The sequence below is a fragment of the Manacus candei genome, unplaced genomic scaffold, assembly GCF_025592945.1.
Source record: "Manacus candei isolate 608988 ecotype Guabito, Panama unplaced genomic scaffold, ASM2559294v1 h1tg000028l, whole genome shotgun sequence".
Taxonomy (NCBI): domain Eukaryota; kingdom Metazoa; phylum Chordata; class Aves; order Passeriformes; family Pipridae; genus Manacus; species Manacus candei.
Window position 1 is genome coordinate 42,674,967 of NW_026138076.1, and position 21,867 is coordinate 42,696,833.

Here is a 21,867-nt window from a genome sequence, read left to right on the forward strand (position 1 = left end):
CAACCAATTTCATTATTATTATTATAGCAATCATATATATATCTGATAAGATGGACATTCCTTTCTGGCACTCCCTTACAGCAAAATCTTTATCCAACAAATTATTTTAGAATGCAGCTCTGTGCCTTTTCTGTGTTATAAACATTGTATTCTGTGGCCATTTTTTCCCTGAAGTGTTCCACCAAAAAGCAGTATGAGATTAACAAATATCCTCCCCAGCCTTTGAACTGAACTGAGTCTTGCGAATTCCAAGGATTTTACACTGCTACTTTTTAGTAATTGTCCTCCACAAATGGGTTGAATTAGCACACGGTACTACTTCATTTATGCTTAAAAGTAGGCACTGTAAAGAATTTATGCTATCCGTTTGGCATTTATTTGCTCTGACAAAAAAAATAGTTGAACTAGTTTGGAGAATCATGGAATGTCACAGATACTTACTCATTACAATATTTGGTACAATCTAGCTCCTGTTACACCTTACTGTCTGCAGGTGATAATTGCCAGTAGGTTTTTTTAAGTCTTTCCCCCTACAACCCACAGATGCTAGTATTTTCTTTTCCCCATACTATCATCCTCTAGCTGGAAAGCATAATTAAGCTAAAGTCAGAGAAGGTTGTTCCCTACCTGTAACTAATTTAAAGTTCATAGCTTTTTTTTTTTCGTCAAAACTGGAGGAAGGCTTTGTTGGTACCAGTTGATTTAATAAGATATTATATCCTCCTTTAGAGCTCAGTCCTCATATAAAATATGTGATGCTTTCTGATACTAATGGTTGCACATCCTCATGGACTTCAGCCCAAGTGCTTTGACCAATTACTGAATGTTTTTTCTAGCATGACTTTCCTCTATCAGAAGTTGATTCTATCATCATTCAGTTTGCCTGTTCTGGGTTTTTTCCTTTGGGTCACTTCTCTCAAAATGTTTGTAGACTTGCCCTCTCTTACAATATCATAGAGCAATAATGAAGTTTGCCATGGATTACAGCTTAACTACTATTATGTTTCATCTAGATTCATGTTCCCACTCTGTGTGTGCTATTTTAATCTTGTTCAAAATGTTGGCCTGACATTTTTAGATGATGCTCATTTGTTTCTCGAAAGGGAATGCGCGTACAATAAATATCCACAGCTATAAAAGCCTGGAGGAGCTGCATTCATGCTTTAGAGCACGAAAGTGAGGATGAGCAGCTTCCAGACATTTCCTAATTAGTGAACAAAGCCGTGGCCTGTTCTTGTCCCAGAAGTAGGACATGACCAAATGAACTCTGCCTTTTTAAGAAAAGATGTGCGCTCCGGGGCTCTGCATGGGGCTGTTTCCCCGGAGCAGACAGTCTGCCGGGTTCCACAAAGAAGGGAAGTGGTGTCCTAAGCATGGGAGGGAACGAAATTAGGGACTGGAGACGCTGAGAAAAGCTCTAAATTTTGCTCCTTGCAATCTCTTGTTGCAGAGCGGAGTTGTTAGACAAAGACAACTAGGCCTTGTTCGTGACTTAAACCTGGCGTCGTGAGCGTTCTCATCTGTCGCTCGTTGGATTTACCAAGAGTGGAATTACACTTAGGTTTTAGGAACAGCCTAACTACAGTGTGTGCGCAGCGTGCAGCCCTCACACTGCAGCTGGTGAACATTTAAGGTGGCGCTGCTTTCGTGGTGGGAGCGTAGACCCGAACAGCACGGACGGGCAAGGGACTGGATGGGGAACATCGCTGGGAATCACTTCCACGGCCCTGCGCTTGCAAGAGCTGAATTAACGCATTTTAAGGGGCTGGATGCGGGTGGAGGAAGAGCGCGGATAATGAAAAGCACCTTTTTTCCATAGCGCCGGCTCCCGCCGGGCACCGCCCAGCGCCTGCGCGATCCCGGCACTGGGATGGCGGCGGCGGGCTGGGAATGTTGGTCCGTGCCCCGCAGGGGATGGATGGCCCTGGAGCAGGTGATGGATGTCCCCAAGGCAGGGGAAGCCCCCCCCAGGTACCCCGCAGCTTCCCGGGGCGGCGGTCCCGGGGTTGCCTGCCCCGGCCCCCGCATCCCACGGCGGGTGAGGGCGCCCGGCCCGCCCTGGCTTTGCGCGTCCCTGTGGGCGCTGCCGGTACTCGGTGGGTTTCTGGATTGGAATAAACCAACAAAACAAGCCTTGTCGTGATGGTGCTGTGTTTCTTGCAGTCCCTCTCCGTGTAAACTTCGTGTTCTTCGGCTTTGGGGACTCATCTGGAAATACCGAAGGCGGTATTAGCCCTTCTCGGGTAAGTAGCTTTAAAAGTTGCAGCGGTGACCGAGGCAGGTATAAAAATGCGCATATTGGTTCTGGTAACTCTTTTTTTAAGCAGAAAAAACGTCACTCTACTCTCTGTAAAATAAACTGCGAGCTCATTGGTTCGCTTTGCTTTATGGAGATACTGTTGTTCAACGAGAAAAATTTTAACCTGCAGATTTTGTGGTTGATTTTGAAATTTATGAGTGCACGAACATCTAGTGTGCAAAGCTGTTGGGTCAGAGACGTGATAAAATGTCTATTACAGAAATACATATTACAAAGAGAAAAACACGATCTGTTTCCAGGACCTGGTCTAACACAGACATGATGCACTCTTGACTTTTGAATGGTGAACACTGAGAGCTGATGGAATTATCAGTGTCACAAAGATGAGCATGTTCTCGAGTGTTTAGGATTTGGGCGAGGGAGGATGTCTTTACAAACTCCAGTGAAAATTTAAAGTGTTTTTTGATCTGTCAACTTTGTGTACAAGCTTTTTGGCCTACAGTATGCTGTATGTGTGACTTTTTTGCCTTTTTTTTTTTTAGGAGAAGTGAGTATTTATATTCTTCAGAATGCCCAACTCCAATGCCAAATTTCACAGAGGTGGTCGGGAAGCCAGCAGGCGGGAGTTGGTTTCCAGATCTTTGCAGAGTGCTCAGCATTGCTTGGAGGAGCACGATTTTGGAACTGCATATGCTCACTATCTCCTGGTACTAAATCTGGCTCCCGAGTTAAAAACTAGCGTCAAAGTGAGTGCTCTTTGAATTACATGAAACAATTTTATGTATCCTATTCCCTTGAGGTCTTTGTGACATGTTTTGTACTTGTGATTTGTTGTATGTAACTGATTTCTACTTTTATTTTGAAGACAGAATTGGAAAATTAGTAGTGATGGAGATGGCCAGTGCCTTGTTTAATAAGCTCTGTATGCTTATATGAAGGGAATTCATACACTTTTAGTCCCTGTGTGTGAATCAAGTTTAATAAAAATAGGGCCCTGTTAGTATTGGAGCATGCATTAATATACACGCAGGCTCTTAGTAAACACTGCTGGGTGATGATCCTCTTGGTCCTCCTCAGATATCAAAGAGCTTATTTCTACTTCTTCCAGGTGAGCCAACTACCATTTTATGATAGCAAACAGTTGTATGCTGCTGCTTAGGGAGATGAGGATGTTCAGGTGCATGTCAGGATACTTCCAGATGTTTTCAGGGCTCCCTTCCCTGCTTCTGGTAACTCCCAGCAACTCAGCGGTATATGTTTTATTTTCTAGGAAACATTTCAGTTTACTCTCTTCAAATGGGCAGAAGAGCTAGATTCTCTGGCACGGATTCAAGATCTGTTTAACTGTTATGAACAAGCACTTGAACTATATCCAAATGATGAAGTGATATGTAATAGCATGGGAGAACATCTCTTCAGGTTTGTAGTAATGTATATTCAGTTTTTGTAAAGTTCACACTGTAAATGCAAGCACATGCTTCATGCTGTGTAGTGGGTACTGTTGAACTTAAATCTGTTTGTCAGCTTAAATAGAGTAGCCAAAGCTAAAATATAAATGTTGGTAGTCACAGCAAAAGTAAAATAAAAAAAAAGAAAGGTACTTTTACTAAAGTAAAAAAGTTAAAAACAAAAATGCTGTCTTCAAATATTTTCTAACAATTTATTTAGGAATTACTAAACGAAAAAGAGACCGAAGTTGTTCAGAGTCACAATAGCGGTTAACGTACAGTTTTTGAAGTTCTTCCTTTCTTGCCTGTTAGATCCCATCAGAATTACAACCTCTGAATGCTGTCTCTTAATTCTGGTCCTTCTTGGGGTGACATATAACAGACCTTTGAAGTGAGGAGAAGCTGCTTGTGTATCTTGTACCGTGTAGGGCTGTTCTTAAATGGTTTGAGCTTATGCTTGTGTTTATTAATGTAAAGCAGAAAAGTGTTTTCTGTTGCTCAACTCTTTGAGACTGAAATCATAGGTCATAATTGAGATAGTTTTCATTAGGTTTACTTTTTGTGATTACTTTCTTTGTTTCAAAGGAACACCCCTCCCAACATTGTATTAAAGTATATATGTATCTTTGATAGTTTTGGGGCTTTTTTCATTGCTGTCTGATTTGAGAATATGCCATAGGTATTATAAAAACTTGCTTCAAGTTCACAATTTGGTTTCTTTTTAGTTTTTTCCTTTTTTTTTTTTCCAAAATTGGCACTTAATGCAAGAGCTGGCAACTCAAAATTTGATAGTTTTGCAGTATGTTCCAGTTAAATATGGTAAAGCACTTTTGAGGTTTATGGCATTCTCTTGACTTGAACATCTGTGAGACTGGATTGCAGAGTTGCTGCTGTCATACTGTTGCAGCAAATTCTTGTAAAACCTGTTTTACTTCGTCAAAGGCTGCAGTAGTGGATTGTTGGTGCACACAGTGGTATTTTTGGACTGCCTTTGCCTTTTACAGTGACTTGATGTAAAGCTGTACATCATTCTTTTTCATAAGGCAATGCCAGTGTTTCTAAAGATAATCTTTCCAACTAATGGAAAATACTTCCACAGACTCACAGATACAGCTGAAGGCATGCTTTCTATTTATTTGTCATTTTTGCTCTCAGAATGGGCTTCAGAGATGAAGCAGCTGGGTATTTTCACAAGGCAGTGAAGCTCAACCCAGACTTCGCTGATGCAAAGGAAAACTTCTACCGTGTTGCAAACTGGCTGGTGGAACGCTGGCACTTCATCATGCTCAATGATGCCAAGAGGAACCTCACCTACCTGAAGGCCATTGAGAATGCTGTCCACTCAGGGTGCAGCTCTGTCCTTGATATTGGCACGGGAACAGGAATTTTAAGGTATGCCACAAGTGCACATTTTTAACTTGAGTTTAATAGAAACATACTTGTTGTCTAACAAAATTTGATTGCTAGCAGAAAATATAATTACTTTCATGCCTTTATGGGGACAAAACTAAAGGAAGAAACCAAAGTTTTCAGAAATCAGTGAGTCTGGAGTTCAGTGTTTAATAGTGGTTTTTGGAACCTTTTTTATTATTTGTTGCAGATACTTTTTGTGCCAATAAGTGCCGTATAAATTGAATTACTCATGTTGGTTTTGGAATTGTAATGCCATTTGTCCTGTCTTTTGAGTCTGAAGAGTTACTTAGCATAGCTGAGGGAGTATCCTTATGCTAACTCTGGTGGTTTCTTTGATATCCTCTTGATATGCTATCAACAACTTGTGCGATATCAATGTTCACACAATAGATACTAATTCACTTAATGATGATTTTTAGACTTGAGCTGGTAGAAATATGAAGCAGATGTGGAGGAGGGGAAAAACCCTTATTCTTGTTTTTCAGTATGTTTGCAAAAAAGGCAGGAGCGTCGTGTGTCTATGCCTGCGAATTATCGAAAACCATGTATGAACTTGCCTGTGATGTGGTGGCAGCAAATAATATGGAAAGAGAGATCAAACTTCTGCATTTGAAGTCACTTGATATAGAAATTCCAAAGCACATACCTGAAAGGTACGTTGTTGCTTTCTGTTGTGACAGTATTTGAATTTGCTCTTAATTTTAAGGAAATGGTAAATGCTTTGTGACCTAAACAGGAAATAACACTGCTGTGGTATTACCCAGAATGTGAGAAGGTTCTCTGTGTGTTTTGTGCTTTTATAGAGCAGTGCAGAAATGACAACATTTTCTTCAGATTGTACTAATCTCTATGGTAGATCAACAGTGTCATAAATTAAGGAGTTTAATTCTTTGATGGTGGGAGCTTTGGGGCATATGTAATTATATTGCAGCAACAGGAAAAGAGAGATTAGATTACTGTGTAGATTACTGTGTCCTAAAACTAATTTTAACACAGTTTTATACTTAACAACTTGTGTCTCACTTCTGCAGCCTCTGAATAGGATGGAGATACAAACATTTATAGTAAAGTGTCTGGTGATGGTACAGGCTCATGATGGGAAATGATGAAGCTCCTGTGGTTTAGCCACATGGTTTAGGCCAGTCAAGCCTTGTATAATTGTGCCAGCTGAGCTACAGTAAAATATATGTCCTTTTAATTTATATAATGAGTTACTAGATGTCGCCTGTCAGGAGTAAATTCCTACTGTTCTAGAAATGTCTTCTCTTATCATACTGTATGCTTTTTTGGTTTAATTCCAGAGGATTTAGGATTTTAGTGTTTTTAATCTGTGTAATAATTTTATTGTGCTCTGATTATAGCTTTGGGATTTTTAATTCCTTTTTATACACATGCATGAATGCATACTCTTGCACAAAATAAATATTCTGCAATATCACTGGCTGTGTGCCCAGGCTGAAACATCTTCCTGTTTTGGCTAGATTCTTCCCACACAATTTATTTATAAATGCTGAACAAGAGGCTTTATGGTAAATTCTTGCTCAATATTTATTCTCTTTTATCTGCATCTTTAATAACTTCTAGCAACAATTCAAAACATTTAATTTTTTGGAAGAACTAAATTACCCATCTGTATTGAAACATCAGAACACTGGTAAAAGTTTTTTACTCTGAGCTACATTAAAGAATGATTGTTAACAGGAACGTGTGTTATACATTATATTTCATGGTGTTCTTTTTCTTATGTAGGGTATCCTTGGTTGTCACAGAAACAGTAGATGCTGGTTTATTTGGAGAAGGAATTGTGGAGAGCTTGATACATGCTTGGGAACATCTACTTTTACAGCCAAAGGTAGGTGATGTTGGTACATGTGTATATGTATTTTTTATATATATATATATATATATGTACACACACACACACACACATAGTAGCACATGTGTGTGTGTATGAGTGCATGTGCACACATTCTGGACCTATGTGAATGAGAAACTTTTGTAGGTATTCCTTTTGTTATGCTAAAAATGAGTGGTCTGTGTTTGTTCCATGAATTTGGTTTTGGTGAATGGCACTGAGGCAGCAGCACACGTTGTCCTTCTGTGAGCTCGTGTTCTGAGTAGACAGGTACTTGGCCACAGCAACCCCCTGCAACACTACAGGCTGGGGACAGAGTGGCTGGAGAGCAGCCAGGCAGAAAGGGATCTGGAGTTTGGATTGCCAGGAAGCTGAACATGAGCCAGCAGTGTGCCCAGGTGGCCAAGAAGGCCAATGGCATCCTGGCCTGGATCAGGAACAGTGTGGTCAGCAGGACCAGGGAAGTGATTCTTCCCCTGTACTCAGCGCTGGTGAGGCCACACCTGGAGTACTGTGTCCAGTTCTGGGCCCCTCAGTTCAGGAAGGATATTGAGGTGCTGGAGCAGGTCCAGAGAAGAGCAACGAGGCTGGTGAAGGGACTCGAGCACAAGTCCTACGAGGAGAGGCTGAGGGAGCTGGGGCTGTTCAGCCTGGAGAAGAGGAGGCTCAGGGGAGACCTCATCACTCTCTGCAACTCCCTGAAAGGAGGTTGTAGCCAGGTGGGGGTTGGTCTCTTGTCCCAGGCAGCTCTCAGTAAGACAAGAGGGCATGGTCTTAAGCTGTACCAGGGGAAGTTTAGGTTGGATATTAGGAAGAAATTTTTTACAGAGAGAGTAATCAGCCATTGGAATGGGCTGCCCAGGGAGTTGGTGGATTCTCCGTCCCTGGAGGTTTTTAAGATAAGACTGGATGTGGCACTGAGTGCCATGGTCTGGTAACCATGGCAGTGTTGGATCAAGGGTTGGACTTGATGATCTTGGAGGTCTTTTCCAACCCAGTTAATTCTGTGATTCTGTGATACTTGCAGTGAATGTTTCCCCCGTGTAACCTTCTGTCATACAGAGATGGTTCACTCTTGATCACTGTTCATTTATTTTGGTTTAATCCTTTTTTTGTCCCCTGACTTTTTAAGTAACACCAAAGGGGTTTATGTGAATTTTAAACACACTATTTTCCTGCAAGTTTGATTACAACCTGGTCATTCTGAGATACCAACTAGTAGCAGAAAGTCATGTCAGTCTAAGCAGAAAATGCTGAATTACAGAAGAATTATTTCTCATTGTGACACTAGGGAACACTCAGTTATAATTTTGTAATTATGCCATATGCTTCTGCTCTTAATTTATTTTTGCTGATTTGAACCTTTTTGGGAGACTGAACAATTCCACTGAGTCTTGGATTTTACTTTTTACTATATGTATTTTTCATTTTAGTTACCATACATCAAGCAAAGTAATATGACAAGGAGTTTTATACAGGTTAACCTCTGTTAAATCTTATGAAATAGGGGGACTTGCCTTTATTTTGTCGTTGCTTTGATTCTAACTAATTTTAAAAGGTTTTAGCTGGCTTAAACCTATTGTATTGAATTGAAACTGATGACCTCTAGTGTTAAGTGTAGGAATGATGCATAAAAGAAAAGTCCTCAAATGTTTCAATATACTCTAATAGAATACAAATTAAAAAAAACATGTTAGAGTTGCACAAGGGAAGTAGTAGACTGAAAAGTAAAGCTGAAGCCTGGATATATTGAAACACTGTATTTAAGAAACTTCTTTCATGGTCAACAGAATACCAAAGACCAGAATCTTTACTAATCACTAAGAACTTAGTGGTGTTCTGACTGTCACTTGAATGGCTCACTAATATGTAACCCCTAGGCTTTTCAGTAATGGTAGAAATAGGTCACCATCTCATTGCATGTTCCTGTTCGTGTTTTCACAGCCTAAAAATCAAGAGGTCAGTGCTGGAGACTATGGCAGAGTTATTCCTGCAAGTGCCACAGTATTTGGGATGGCAGTGGAATGCAAAGAGATACGTAGGCATCACAGGTATGTGATGTTTGAACCCATATTTGTTATTTGGGAAGAGAAACCGGTTGTTTTTATTGAGGATTTCTCATTTACTGTTCTCTTTATTTTTTGAATGGCTGATTGTCTGATTAACTAAACAGATTTTCTGCTCTCACTCTCCCCACTCCACCCCTTTTCCAGGCTTTTTTAGTTTTTTTAACACCTCCCTACCTCTTTGAGGTTCAGATTTTCTGGATCACTTAATCAGAAACTCCTGATTTACACTTATGCTGAAGTACATGCCTCTAATACATCCGAAAGAAATTAAATTCCTTAATAGTAAAATTATGTCTCAATTTCTGTATTGTAGATCCTTGGATTAACACTTAGCCTTTAACCTCATTTTACCCCCTTTATAATCTACTTCATACCTCACTGCTGAATCTAACCCTTCCAGAAGATGAGGACAGGATTGTGTAAAGCCTAAGTGTTGATAACCCCAGCTAGCATTATCTGTCTGAATATGTCCTTTGCCTGGCTGTGAACTGGCACAGAATAAGGTTTCTTTGCTGAGACCAGCTCTCAGACTTCTTTCATATTTCATATTCCCCTCATTGCTTTCATATTCATTTTTATTCTCCTCTTTTAGAACAGTATCACTGTATGAAGACAGTCCCTGTCTGAGAGGTTTGGATTGATGTATTTTGTTTAGGATTAATCTTGTTGTACATTAAAGAAAACACTAACTTCTACAGGAGCTTCAGTGCACAGTAGCCAGGCTGCAATCAGCAATTTTTCTAATGTGCTAGGCCAGGACAGTGGCCAGAAAGAGACTGAAGTTCCCATGGTAGATGGTCACAGAATAATTTCTTGTAGAAGTTAATTATTCATCAATTAAAAGAAGTTTTGCCTTGAAACAGGGCATTGACTGTTCCTTACAAAATTTACACAGAATGCAAGTTAATGTCCTGCTAACTTTGGATTGTTGAGTTGACATTCCATTTTAATAGCTTGAGATGACTAGCAGGACTGAAGTGATTGTCACAAATCAATTATATGCTGTTGAAAGAGGAAAAATGTTACTTTTAAATTTCTTGCCTCTGTAGTTTGAGATCCCCCTTTGCTATTGTAAGAATACTTAAGTCTATTTTAACAAGTGCTGTTAAGTTTTATGTAAAACACTTCTTATCTCTTCTCAGAATTAAACTATCCAGGTCTCTTTGAATTATTTTGATGTGCATGTCTTCACATTACCTAAAGTGTTTTCACCATCTACAGTAAAACTTTGGGGTTTGGATGTTTTTCTTCTAATGAGCCTAATGAAGTAGCAGTGTGAAAGTATCTCTTTTCTCATGCTTTTTATATCATCCTGGACAGTTTCTGTCTTGTACAGTTAGTACAGCTTTGAGCTTTTCCTCATGCTTTAATTTTTTTTGAGTGCTTAGAAGTAGATGTAGAGCCCAGAATTGTATGAATACTTGAGGGTTTTTTCCCTGAAGTACATTTAAAAGGGTGTTTAATCTATCATCAAACACTGATTCATCTTGCTGAGAGGGGGAATCCATTTTGAGTCCAGCTGTTGGTAATCTTGCATATCACAGTCATCTATCTGTGTTTGATCTGAGCTTCTACTTTGTATTCTGTCCCATTGTTTTCTTGTGCTCTGATTATTTTGGGTTTTTTTCCCTAGGATATAGTGAAATTCTAGATAAATCTTACCAGTTTTCTTGTAGTGTTATTTTTTGGTGCACTTAGGCCAACTTTACAAAAGGTTTTGTGCTGATTTACTCCTTATTGTAGCTTTATTACTTGATGTTTTAGTGACATTTGTAATGTTTCTTTGCTATAACTGGTGCTGCTTTTACCTGCTGCTTATGTTCCCTAGAATGACTAGGGTCTAACTCTACTGTGGTGTTATGTCAGTTTTTAAAATATTTTTATGGCATGTTTTAATTTTCTCCTGAAGTCACTGTAAGAATTGCAGTGATTTAGTACTTCTTTACAGGTTTCAAGTTTTTTTAGTGTTTTATTTTTAGTCAGTCCCCAGAAAGAGAGGCAATAGAGTGACTATACCTCCGTGCTTGTGTATTGAAGCCAGAAGGGCTCATGATAATATATCTGAATAATCTTCTGAGCTCTTCCACAATACAGGCCTTGTACAGCAGCTGATCTCTTTTAGTGATAGTATTTATTTTAAAATAATACATGGATTCAGTTTCAAATGCAGGGGACTATGTTCTCATCCTCATTGTTAAAATATTTGTTACTTCACTGAGCAGGTGAGAAGACTGCAATCGTTGACAATGTTGCAGAATTCTTTAGTATTTATTGTGAAGTACTTACTACTTGTGCTTTCTATTGCTGTGGAATCTGCTCCAAAGATGGAGTCCAATGTCTTTTAGCTTTGCATAATGGTTAAAATATACTTACCTAAGAACATGACAAAGGGCAACTTACTCAATTCTGCAATTATGAGTTTCAAGGACATGACCATATGTGATGAGAATATTATCAGACAGCCTGTCTAGTCATGCTTAGTTGTAGGGAGATCTCTTGCAGGGAGAGGAGGCTCCTGAAAAAGTGATTTAGAACTAAAAGTAGTTCTAGAAATAGAAATTTAAATAGTTGTTATTTGAACTGAATACAAGATCTCACTATAAGAGTGTAGATTTGCTGGATAGCTGTCACTTAAATGGGAAGCACTAAGTGCTTCTCAGGCAAATGTACTTTTTCAAAATAATCTAAAATGTAGCTTGTACAAGACTTAGGTCCTGACTCATACTTTGAAAATGAGATATATTTTAAGTCCTCAAACCTAAGAGATGGACAGTGTGAGTAATTGTTTTAAAGCAGTTTAGCAGTTGTCTTTGAAGTTTTTTGTATAAGGTCATTTCTAAAAATCCAGATGATCTTCTGTCTTACAAGAGAGGATATATGTGTTCTGAGTTGTAAAAACATTTTCCACCAAGAAATCAGCACTGAGGCTTTTCTTGCAGCTATGTAACTGTGAAAAATGACATATTCTGCATGGATTGTGGTTGATAAATACATAAACATACTGCAAAATGAAAGGTTACCTCTAAGAGCCTCCCAAAATGCATCTTCCTGTTGCATATCTATCTTTGTTCAACTATTCTGTTCACCTGAAAGAAACACCTTTGTTATCTGTGCAGTGTAGCAGAAGAAAAGCTTTATTTGTTCTTATTATCACAGGATTTATTTTTCTTTAGCTCTCTGTCAAGACTCAGTGAGTTGTACTTAAAGGAGCAAAAGTCTGTGGCCTTTGACAAAGGACACATTTGGCTGTTTCTCAGTTTCTGGTGACAGATTTCAGTTCTGATTCTTGAAAATGATGTGCATTTTCTGTGCTTTGGAGCTGCTCTGAATACAAAAAAACCCCCACAGAATTGTTTTAGTATTTTTTAGCTTTTCTATTCTAACGCTCTGTACCTTTTAAAATACTTAGCCAGCCTAGGGAGAATTTCCTTCAGGTTTTTGATCGAATGACTTGAAGTTTCATTTCTTCTCTTTTTGCCTTCACTCCAGAGTGGGAATGCAAGAAGTTGCTGGTGTGTGCTTGTCCAGTTCAGTGCAGTTCTTCAGCCCAACATACGCTTTTGCTGGTTCAGAGGACACCGTCGAGCCTTACACCACTGAGAAGCTCAGTCGTATTCCTGGAGGTTACATCCCCCTGACAGAACCCTGTCAAGTAATGACAGTAGATTTCAATGATCTGCAGGTAATGTTTTTGGGGGGGGTTTTACATCCTTTATAAGTAATTGTTTGATGAATAGCAAGAGTGCCTTATTTTATTTGCTTTCGGGTTCAACTTCACAAGTGCGAAGGTGGCAGGGCTGCACTGAAATCCTCTCCTGTTTTTGATGCTTGTCTGGTTGTGTGATTCATCAAATGACATTTTCTGAGTTTTTGAAGGTGAAGGTTTTTTGTTGGTTGGGCAGAGTTTTGGGAACTTCATAAACTACCTCACCATAAGATCAAACAGCTGCCAGCCTCAGTACGTAGAGGAGGAGGAAGAGTGCAATAGACCCATCTTAAATGATTTATGCAGTTGTGGAGCTGACTTAGTTTATTCCTCTAAAGTTAGAGTCTTCAAGAAACTCTTGAAGACAGGAGAAGGGGTGTGTATTTTACATCTGGCATAAAAATGTCTCTGAGTGCTGATGGGTCAGTGTAAAAGAGAGGGAGATGAAGACGTTATCCTGTTCAGTTGATTCCACCCTTCAGCTCCTTTGTACCTTAGGGTATTTCTGTAATATGGCATTCTAAAACATAGTAGCATTATTTTGTGTATTTAACACAAACTACATTTGAATGCATATGGAAATAGGCCTGGACTGTAAGGCAAAGACCTCAGCCACCCACAGCTGGGCATGCTAAAAAGATGATACATCTGATCTCTGCTGTGCTTCTTGCTCGTTGACCTGTGGTGAGGAGTTACAATTGACTCAGAGCTTAAAATAGATTCTGTTATATAAATGAAATTATTCTTGGCTACTGCTTGGCCAGGAATTGCAGTGTTTCTGAATCAATAGCTTTTCCTAGTTGGCTTGTCTGACATCCTGAGATTAAAAATGAAATAAGACAAGGCTCTTCAGTATACTACTGGGAGCAATCTCTCTGACCTAATGTTGCTTCTGCTTCTAGCATCAATAAGAAACTATTACTCTCATCTGAGAGATGTCTGTTCTTAAGCATCTGCCTGCTGGCAAACATGTAAAGATAATTTGAAAGAGTAAAGAACAGTGTTACTCTTTAAATCATGTTTCAGAACTGCTCCTTTGAAGTTTCAGTTAGACTAATGGAGTGTTCTGTCATGAAACATTAAGATATCATAAGTAAAAAGGGAGAAATGCCACTGATGTGAATCACTGATGTGGTTGGGAATCGTTGGTTACTGTTTGTTGTTATGTTGTCACTGGGCAAATGTGGCAGTTCCAGAGCAGAACAGCAGAATTACCTACTAAAGACTGAAATTCAGATAAGAAATCACAGAGCACTAGTAAGGTAATTTCAGAGACATAATTCCTAAATTCGTATTTTGAAGACTGAGAGGGATGTTGCATTTTTTCTCCTTGTACCAACTGTCCAGACCTAAACTAACAGAACTGAGAACCAGACTTAAAATGTGGAACAATAGTGTTTGTCAAACTGAGTTGTGGGAGGCTTCTAAGACAAATTTCTAGTGCAAATAATAAGTCAAAATAAAACAAATTAAAAAAAAAAAAAGGCAGCTGCTTTATGCTGATGACTTTATCACTGCTCTTGTTAACAGCAGCTCAGTTCCTCCCAGGCAGGGGAATGAGGTGTGGCTGTAATTAGAGGCTGCAGGCACTTGTACCTCACCAGGTCCCACCTGTGTGCCTGTTTGCTGGCAGCAGATCAGTGCCATTGGGAGGGGAAGTGAGTGTTTACCTCTGCAGCCAGTAATTAAAGCTCAATCTCACTTTCAGGCCCTAAAGGAACTGTGCTTTTGCCAGCAATTACAGATACTGGCTCTTTGTAATTCTCACGAGAAGTTACGGTGTGGAATATTTGAGAAATTGTGGATCAAGACATAGGAAACTCAATAACTGCATTCTTTCTGTAGTTTTGCCTTCTGTTTGTCATCCCATTTAGTACTGTTAATGCAAGTTATCCTTTTCTCATTCAGAGGATATATGTGGCATAGCATCATTTTGGGGTTTTACTGCATATTCCTGCATCATTGCTTTATTTTCTATGCTTTCTCTTTAATAGGACTAGTTGATAAATTGCCATCCTTATGTGGTAGGGCTGTTCAAATTAGTAATTGTCATAAATGATAGAAAAAAGTTTATAAAGTGGCTAAAAGAAGAATAAATGTGGGTTAAGCAGTATGACAGAGAGCAGGGAAGGCTTAAATAACTGCCTTCAATTGTTTTTTTAAGTGATGAGGGTGTAACACTGCAATTACTAAAACTTAGCAGATAAGAACCTTGGGCCTGCTGTTCTTGAGGGATGATCAGGAAGAATGTTTTTCATGTCAAATATACTTCTAAACGTCTATAACTTCACAGAAACAGAAGAAACAGATGCATGTTTGTGCTCTTGCTGTCTTGCTTCAAGGAGCTTGATGCTAACAAAGTTTCAACTTAACTATTCTTTTCCTCTCCAGCTGAGGACGTACCAAAAATGGTTGGCAGCAAAGCACTTTTGTTGAAGAGCAGTGAGATCTTCCTATGAACTTTGTTGGCATCCAGTAATTTTAACATGTGCATTGTTCAGCCACCTGTCAGTTGTGAGAAGAGAGGTAGACCAAATTTTGGAGGACACAATGAGAATGAAGAAGGGGAAAAAAAAAGGCAGCATGTGGAGCTACTCATGTTCTTAGAGTGCAACTTCTCTTTTGCCCTGTGTATTTTGAGATTGAAACTTTAAGAGTACAAGTGTTGAGATAAGCAGATCAGGAAGATGATAAATGTTTAGGAAGGGCTGTTACTAATCAGAATGGTTGTGACTAAGAAAACCTTTGGTCTTTTGTGCTTGACCTCCTGGTAACTGGCTTATGCCGGAACTAAGACATTAGAGCTGGTTTTTTTACATTTATAAATGTGGGTAGCAGGAGGTAATTCCTGAGAAAAATAAATTGTACATGGAAAAAGACATAATTCCTGTTACATATTCAAAACTTTTTAGGAGTATCAGAAGATGTATAATTGATTCCTTCTGGGAGACCTTAGTTCTTCCCAGCAGTGCAGTTGCATGTGTCTGACCTTTTACACAAGGCCTATAGCCCGAGGTAGCAGAGAAAACATCCTGAAAGGTGTTTGATTTTACTGGTTTTATAATGATTTTTTTCTGAATCTCTGAGTGAATTCGGTGCTTGCACGCAGTATTTCCAGAACTCATTGAACACAGGTTTAAAGTGAAGCCTGTGCCTAAGCATTGGCTTGAAGCCAGCTCAAAAAAATGGCTCTGATTTTATTACTTCTCACAAAGCAAGCCTTGCCAGTCTGAAGTCTTTCTTGATGTTTTCAGTGGTTTAAAATATGTGTTCTTAGATGTAGGTGTTTGCTTCTGTGGCTAATGGATGCAGATTGTTCGTGTGGGAAGACAGTTCCTAGGCTAGTGAGTACTAATGATGGTGATTGGTATTGTAGAAGCTCATTAAGTTCAAGTTTCCATTGGGTGCCCTCATGGATTGGTGCTGAAATTTTGGGTGATTTAGTTTAATAAAAACAATTTTTTATTTATGGAAGTAAACTCTCACACTTTTTTTCCCCTCTTTCCGTTTTGCTCAGGAGCTGAAAAGCCTTGCAACTAGAAAGCCCTGGAAGCTCAGCCTACCAGTCACTGGAGGAGGAATACTGGATGCTATTGTGGTGTGGTTTGTACTACAGCTCGATGATGAACATGCTCTGTCTACAAGTCCCAGTGAGGAAACTTGCTGGGAACAGGCAGTTTATCCTGTGCAGGGCCTCCCTGGTACGACCTGTGGCTTTTCTTCTTGTGGTACATTAATTGGGTTTCATTTTGATTTTGAGCTGATTAGGTTATGTCAGAAACCTAGGAAGTGGGAGCAGATAGGATTAGGAGAAGTTCAACAGCAAGTAGCTGTGAGATGGTTCCTGGTCATGTTTCTGGTCTGTAGTGCATAGTCCCTGCATCAGGGCTTGTTCTTGGAACTCTGCTGTGAAGCAGATAAGGCACCTGCTTAAGATCTGGGAGAATGCTTTTCATGAAGTTGTTTTTTTTCTCTATACTGAATTAAATACATTGTGGAGTAACTCCAAAAAGTGGGCCTACGGTCTGGCTCTGCTTACTGAAGATGTGACTTAGGAAAGGGAGGTGGGAGAGGTGAGGTAGGAATTGCTAGCTGCTACTGCCACAAAACCAAAACTAAACATTCCCACCTACCCCTCACCCTCATTTTGGGCCCAACTTGTATACTGTTCTCCACATACAAGCATTAGTAGTGCCATTTTCAGCATCCTCTACTCTCCAATCACCGATTTTTTATTCTCCTGTTTCCTAGAACATCTTGAGTTGGAAGGGACCCATAAGGATCACAGAGCCCAGCTTCCTGCTTCTCACAGGACTACCCAAAATTAAATCACATGACTGAGAACATTGTCCAAATGCTCCTTGAATTATGGCAGGCTTGGTGCTGTTACTACATCCCTGGGGAACCTCTTCCAGTGACTGATTATTCTCTGGGTGAAAATCTTTTCCTAGCATCCAATTGAACTTCCCTGACACAGCTTCATTCCATTTCCTCATGTCCTGTCTCCAGGACACCAGAGAAAGTTGATCAGCACCTCCCCCTGCACTGCCACCCTTGAGGAAGTTGTAGACTGCTATGAGGTTTCCCCTCAGCCTTCTCCAAGCTGAACAAGTCGAGTGATCTCAGCCACTCTTCTTAGGTCTTGCCTTTCAGGCCTTTCACTACCTTGGTCACCCTCCTCTGGACACACTGTAGTGGTTTGATGTCCTTCTTATATTGTGATGCCCCAAACTGCCATAATATTCCAGGTGAGGCTGCAGCAGTGCAGAGCAGAGCAGGACAGTCATTTCCCTCGATCAGCTGGCAATGCTGCCCCCCAGGACACAGTTGGCCCTTTTGGCTCTTGGGGCACACTGCTGGCTCCTACTCAATTTGCCATTCACCCAAACCCCCAAATCTCCTTCTGCAGGGCTGCTCTCCAGCCTCTTGTACCCCAAATTGTACATACAACCAGAGTTCCCCCATCCCACGTGGAGAATCTGGTACTTGGCCTTGTTAAATTTCATAGGGTTGGTAATTGCCCAGCTCTCTAGTTTAGCCAGAGCTTTCTGTAAGGCCTGTCTACCCCTGGGGTAGTCCACAGCTCCTAATTCAGTATCCATAGACAGTAGGGACAGCTGTGCCACAGATTGGTTCAACTGAAAGCATAGGGGAGGGAAGAGCCTCTTTTAGCTTATGTTGCCATTGAAAGAAATGTTTGTCAAACTATAACAGTTTTGTTTTGAAATTCTGGTCTGTATCCGTGGATTTACTTTCTTGGAATGTACACACAGAGTATCCAAAAACCATCTTGAGCTGCACACCATAAATGTTCCAGTAAAATTTATTTTGAATCCATTACCCATTCTAAACTGTAGCTGTTGTTTTCCATCTAACTACAAATTTACCTTTGATTACAGGAGGTATTAAAAGGTTAAATATTTAATATTTAGCATTTTAAAGCAAAAGCAGTTTCTTTACCAGTACATTTTTTTTCTGCTCTGCTATCAGCATAACACTTAAGCATGTCTATGAGAAAGAGATATTACTTTATTTTGAGAATAAATGGATTTTGCCTAGAGTGAGGCAGCTTAAGGCAAACGTTAATGCACAATGGCAGATTTCAGCTTGTGGGTACAGACAAGAGCAGCTCCTTCATACACACTAGTAACAACTGATGAACAAATGAGATAATGGGTGGGTGGGTTGGGTGGCTTGTTTGTTTGTTTTAAGCACTGTATGGCTGCTTCAGTGATGTTTGTGTGGAGTGACTGACATGACTTTTTTTTATGCTCCTTTGCCAAGATTATTCTGTGAAGACTGGAGATACTGTGGTGATGGAGGTTTGCTGCCAAGATTGCTACTTGAAGATCCAGAAGATTTCTTCTTTGACTTCAGAGTGTGGGATGGATTTCAGTGACAGAGACAACACGCTGAGTTTGGGCAATGAGGCTGAATTATGTAATGCTCTGGCTGGACTTCAGACAACCAGCAAACAGGCTGGCAGCAGTCAAGTGTGTGTGCTGGAATCCACAGAAATAGCCCTGCTGAATGACGTACCCTACCATGAATGCTTTAAAGCTGCCATGAGCAAAGTGCTGCTGTCATTAAATCCAAGTAAGGACTTGCAGTCTATGGATGTTGATGGACATGGCAGTGGGATAAACCTCCAAGAGAATCAAAACAAGGGCTCTCTAGATGAGGCTCCTGACCCTTTGTACATTTTAGATGTATCTGAAGGCTTCTCCATTCTGCCCATTATAGCTGGCAAACTTGGACCAGTCAGAGCCTACAGTTCTGTTGAAAAAGAACAGCATCAGGCAGCACTGAATATCATTTCAGAAGCTAACCATTTCCCTAAGGAAACATTGGAGTTCTGGCTCAGCCACTTAGAAGAAGAAAGTGTGATGCTGCAGAGACCCAAATCAGACAAATTGTGGAGTATTATCATCTTGGATGTTATAGAGACATCAGGTTTAATCCAGCAGGAGGTGATGGAAAAGGCTGCAATATCCAGGTACAGTATAAATGAACAAAATTATTTCTAGGAATCCGTAATTATCTGAAAAAAATTGAGAATATTCCTTCTAACTACAAAATTACGGTCACGTTGGTTCTGTAGAGCAGAAAAAGCTGCTTTTCTTTGCATGGACTGAACCTCCCAGAGCGTTTCTGGCATGACCATTGTATACAATGTACACAATGCTGTTCCCCACGGCAGAAGGGGTGGGAAAGAAGGCAGAGCAAGAGCAATAAAATAAGGGAAATGGGCAACAAAGTAAGTGTGAAATGAATTTATCCCCTTTTGTGGTGCTAGGGAAGCTTCTCTGTTAATCTCTGTGCTTAGTGAGGGCAGAATATTCCAGACAATTTATGCCCATTACCTTTTCTAAGTTTTGAATAAATCTTTGGATGACTTGAAAGATTTTTTTGCTGCAAGAACAAATGGAAAAATTACTCTTGACTTTTGTCATATGACAAGACTCAAATTTGTTGGCGTGAAAACATGTTGAATAGTGTCCTGCTTAGCTACCCAATTCCTGTGATGAGGTCTGCTCCAGGAAAAGGAAACCTAAGCCAATCTGTGTTGAATTGGAGGTGTTTGATACTGTGCTGAATGAAAGCTGCTGTGGTGTTGCTGCTCTCAGCACCATGATGCTCTATAGCGAAAGACCAAGCAAGGCTCAGGTGTTTTCTCAGGAAAAACTGTTATCCCCTGTCTTGTTGTCAGTTTTAGTTTAACACTTAAATTCTCACAGGGTTTTGTTTCCTTATGGCTATGCTGCCTCCTTAACCAGTGCCTCCCAACAGTATATGCTTCCAGACTTCCAGTTTTATTCAGCATTTCTGCCAGTCCTTCAGTGTTAGATGATGTTGCTATGAATAGACCCCGCTGTCTTCATTGTGAAATATCACCATATCCAATACTGTCACTGAGAAGAGATTATATAGTTTCATAATTTTAGTACTGTGTGACAAGTTTCCCCTTTTTTGGTATGATGCAGCTGTTGGTCAAATGGGATCAAACTCAAATGCTTAGGAGCACATGACTTTAGGGGAAGAACTAGTGTACCTTTCTTAAATGTAGTTAATGTTCTTTCATTACTGCTGAACGATATGCTTTACAGGTGAAATCTCTCTCATTTTACAGATGTTTACTTCACAGTGGAGGGAAGATTTTCCCACAGTATGTGCTAGTATATGGGATGCTTGTAGAGTCGGAGTCTCTGTTACTGGAGAGTGCTGTTCAAGGAACAGAACCAACTCTGGGGTTTAATATAGCCCCTTTTATCAACCAGTTCAAGGTATGAAGGTGGTGGGTGTCTCCCAGGCACTGCTTCAAAGCCTGCAGCTGTCTAGCTGTTTAGATTTGGTGTAAACTGAAAGAAAACATTGTTGAAGTTATCAAGAGAGGTTTGTGTGACCAGACAGCAACCTTGAGATAATCTAAAATGGGTGACACTGGTTTTAGAACTGGTTTGGGTTTTGTCCCAGCAATGACAGATACAATGTTATTGCACAGAAGAGACTGTGCTGTTATTATTCCCATCGTTACCTTGTATCCCAGTGGTGTACCTTATATTTTTATCTGTCTCTGGCAGGTATTACAGTAATTCCTGGCAACTCTTATGTTATGATTAAGTTTTCTAACTCTTCACTTTTTAATGGTTATTGATGCCTGAAGTTCTGGTATATACTCTCAGGTACCTGTTCGTGTGTATTTGGATCTCTCTACATTACCATGTGTACCCTTGAGCAAGCCAGCAGAGCTTTTAAGGCTGGATCTCATGAACCCTCTGTTGAACACCCCCAGCAGAGAACTGAAGGTGAGTTGTGTGTACAAGAAGCCCGAAGCACATTTTTAACTGCTGCTCTGCAGAGCTGCCCATTAAGTGTTCACCTGGGCTGAAAATTTCAATGTGGAATTTACTTGTGTGCAGGTATCTCTGAAAAGGATTTAAATTGTTTGAACTACTTCCTTTTCAAAGAAGTAAGAAAACAGTATAACTGATGAATATTTTAAATATTTTCAGGTACAAATCTGTAAGTCTGGCCGAGTCACTGCAATTCCCTTCTGGTATCACATCCATCTAGATGAAGACCATACCTTGAACACATCTGATGAGTCCTCACACTGGAAACAAGCTGCAGTTGTTCTTGATGAGCCCATCCCAGTTCAGGCTGGAGATGAACTTGTGCTTGATGTTCAACACCATAAAAGCAATATCAGCATTACAGTCAAGCGGTGAAGAATGTCATGTGTGAGCAGCCTTGGGGTTAATTACCTGTGCATAAACTGACTGTTTGTAACATGACTGCTCTTCCTTTGTATTAAAGGCTAAACTTTATCTACTGGTCAAAAAGGCTTTTTTGTTGCTTTAATAATTGATACTTAGGTTCCACTGGTGGACTAAAATTTGCACTATAAGGGTCTTACCAACCAGCTGGGGAGGTATTGTCTTCACTGCAGCAGAAACTTGATTGCTAGTTAGTATACTGATTACAGTAGGGATAGACTTCTGCTACTCTGTTAACTGTAGTAAGAAAAAAAGCATCCAGCTGCCTGTGCCAGAAATAAACAGCTGTGGCTGTGTGGAACAGAGTCCTTGTTTCTCAAACTGTAGTTGCACTTCTCC

At 40.1% G+C, this 21,867-nt stretch overlaps 1 protein-coding gene across 1 annotated transcript; it reads left to right on the forward strand.

Annotated features, from left to right (window-relative positions):
- Positions 1-1,772: 1,772 nt before the first annotated feature.
- PRMT9 (protein arginine methyltransferase 9) lies at positions 1,773-21,594 on the forward strand. The gene is made up of 14 exons (XM_051790916.1): positions 1,773-1,933; positions 2,164-2,243; positions 2,803-3,006; positions 3,531-3,679; positions 4,864-5,100; positions 5,607-5,774; positions 6,871-6,973; positions 8,921-9,027; positions 12,535-12,727; positions 16,269-16,452; positions 18,536-19,247; positions 20,382-20,535; positions 20,935-21,057; positions 21,265-21,594. Exons 3-14 carry the CDS (start codon positions 2,830-2,832, stop codon positions 21,478-21,480), a joined length of 2,523 nt encoding a protein of 840 aa, XP_051646876.1. The 5' UTR covers positions 1,773-1,933; positions 2,164-2,243; positions 2,803-2,829; the 3' UTR covers positions 21,481-21,594.
- The last annotated feature ends 273 nt before the right edge of the window (positions 21,595-21,867 follow it).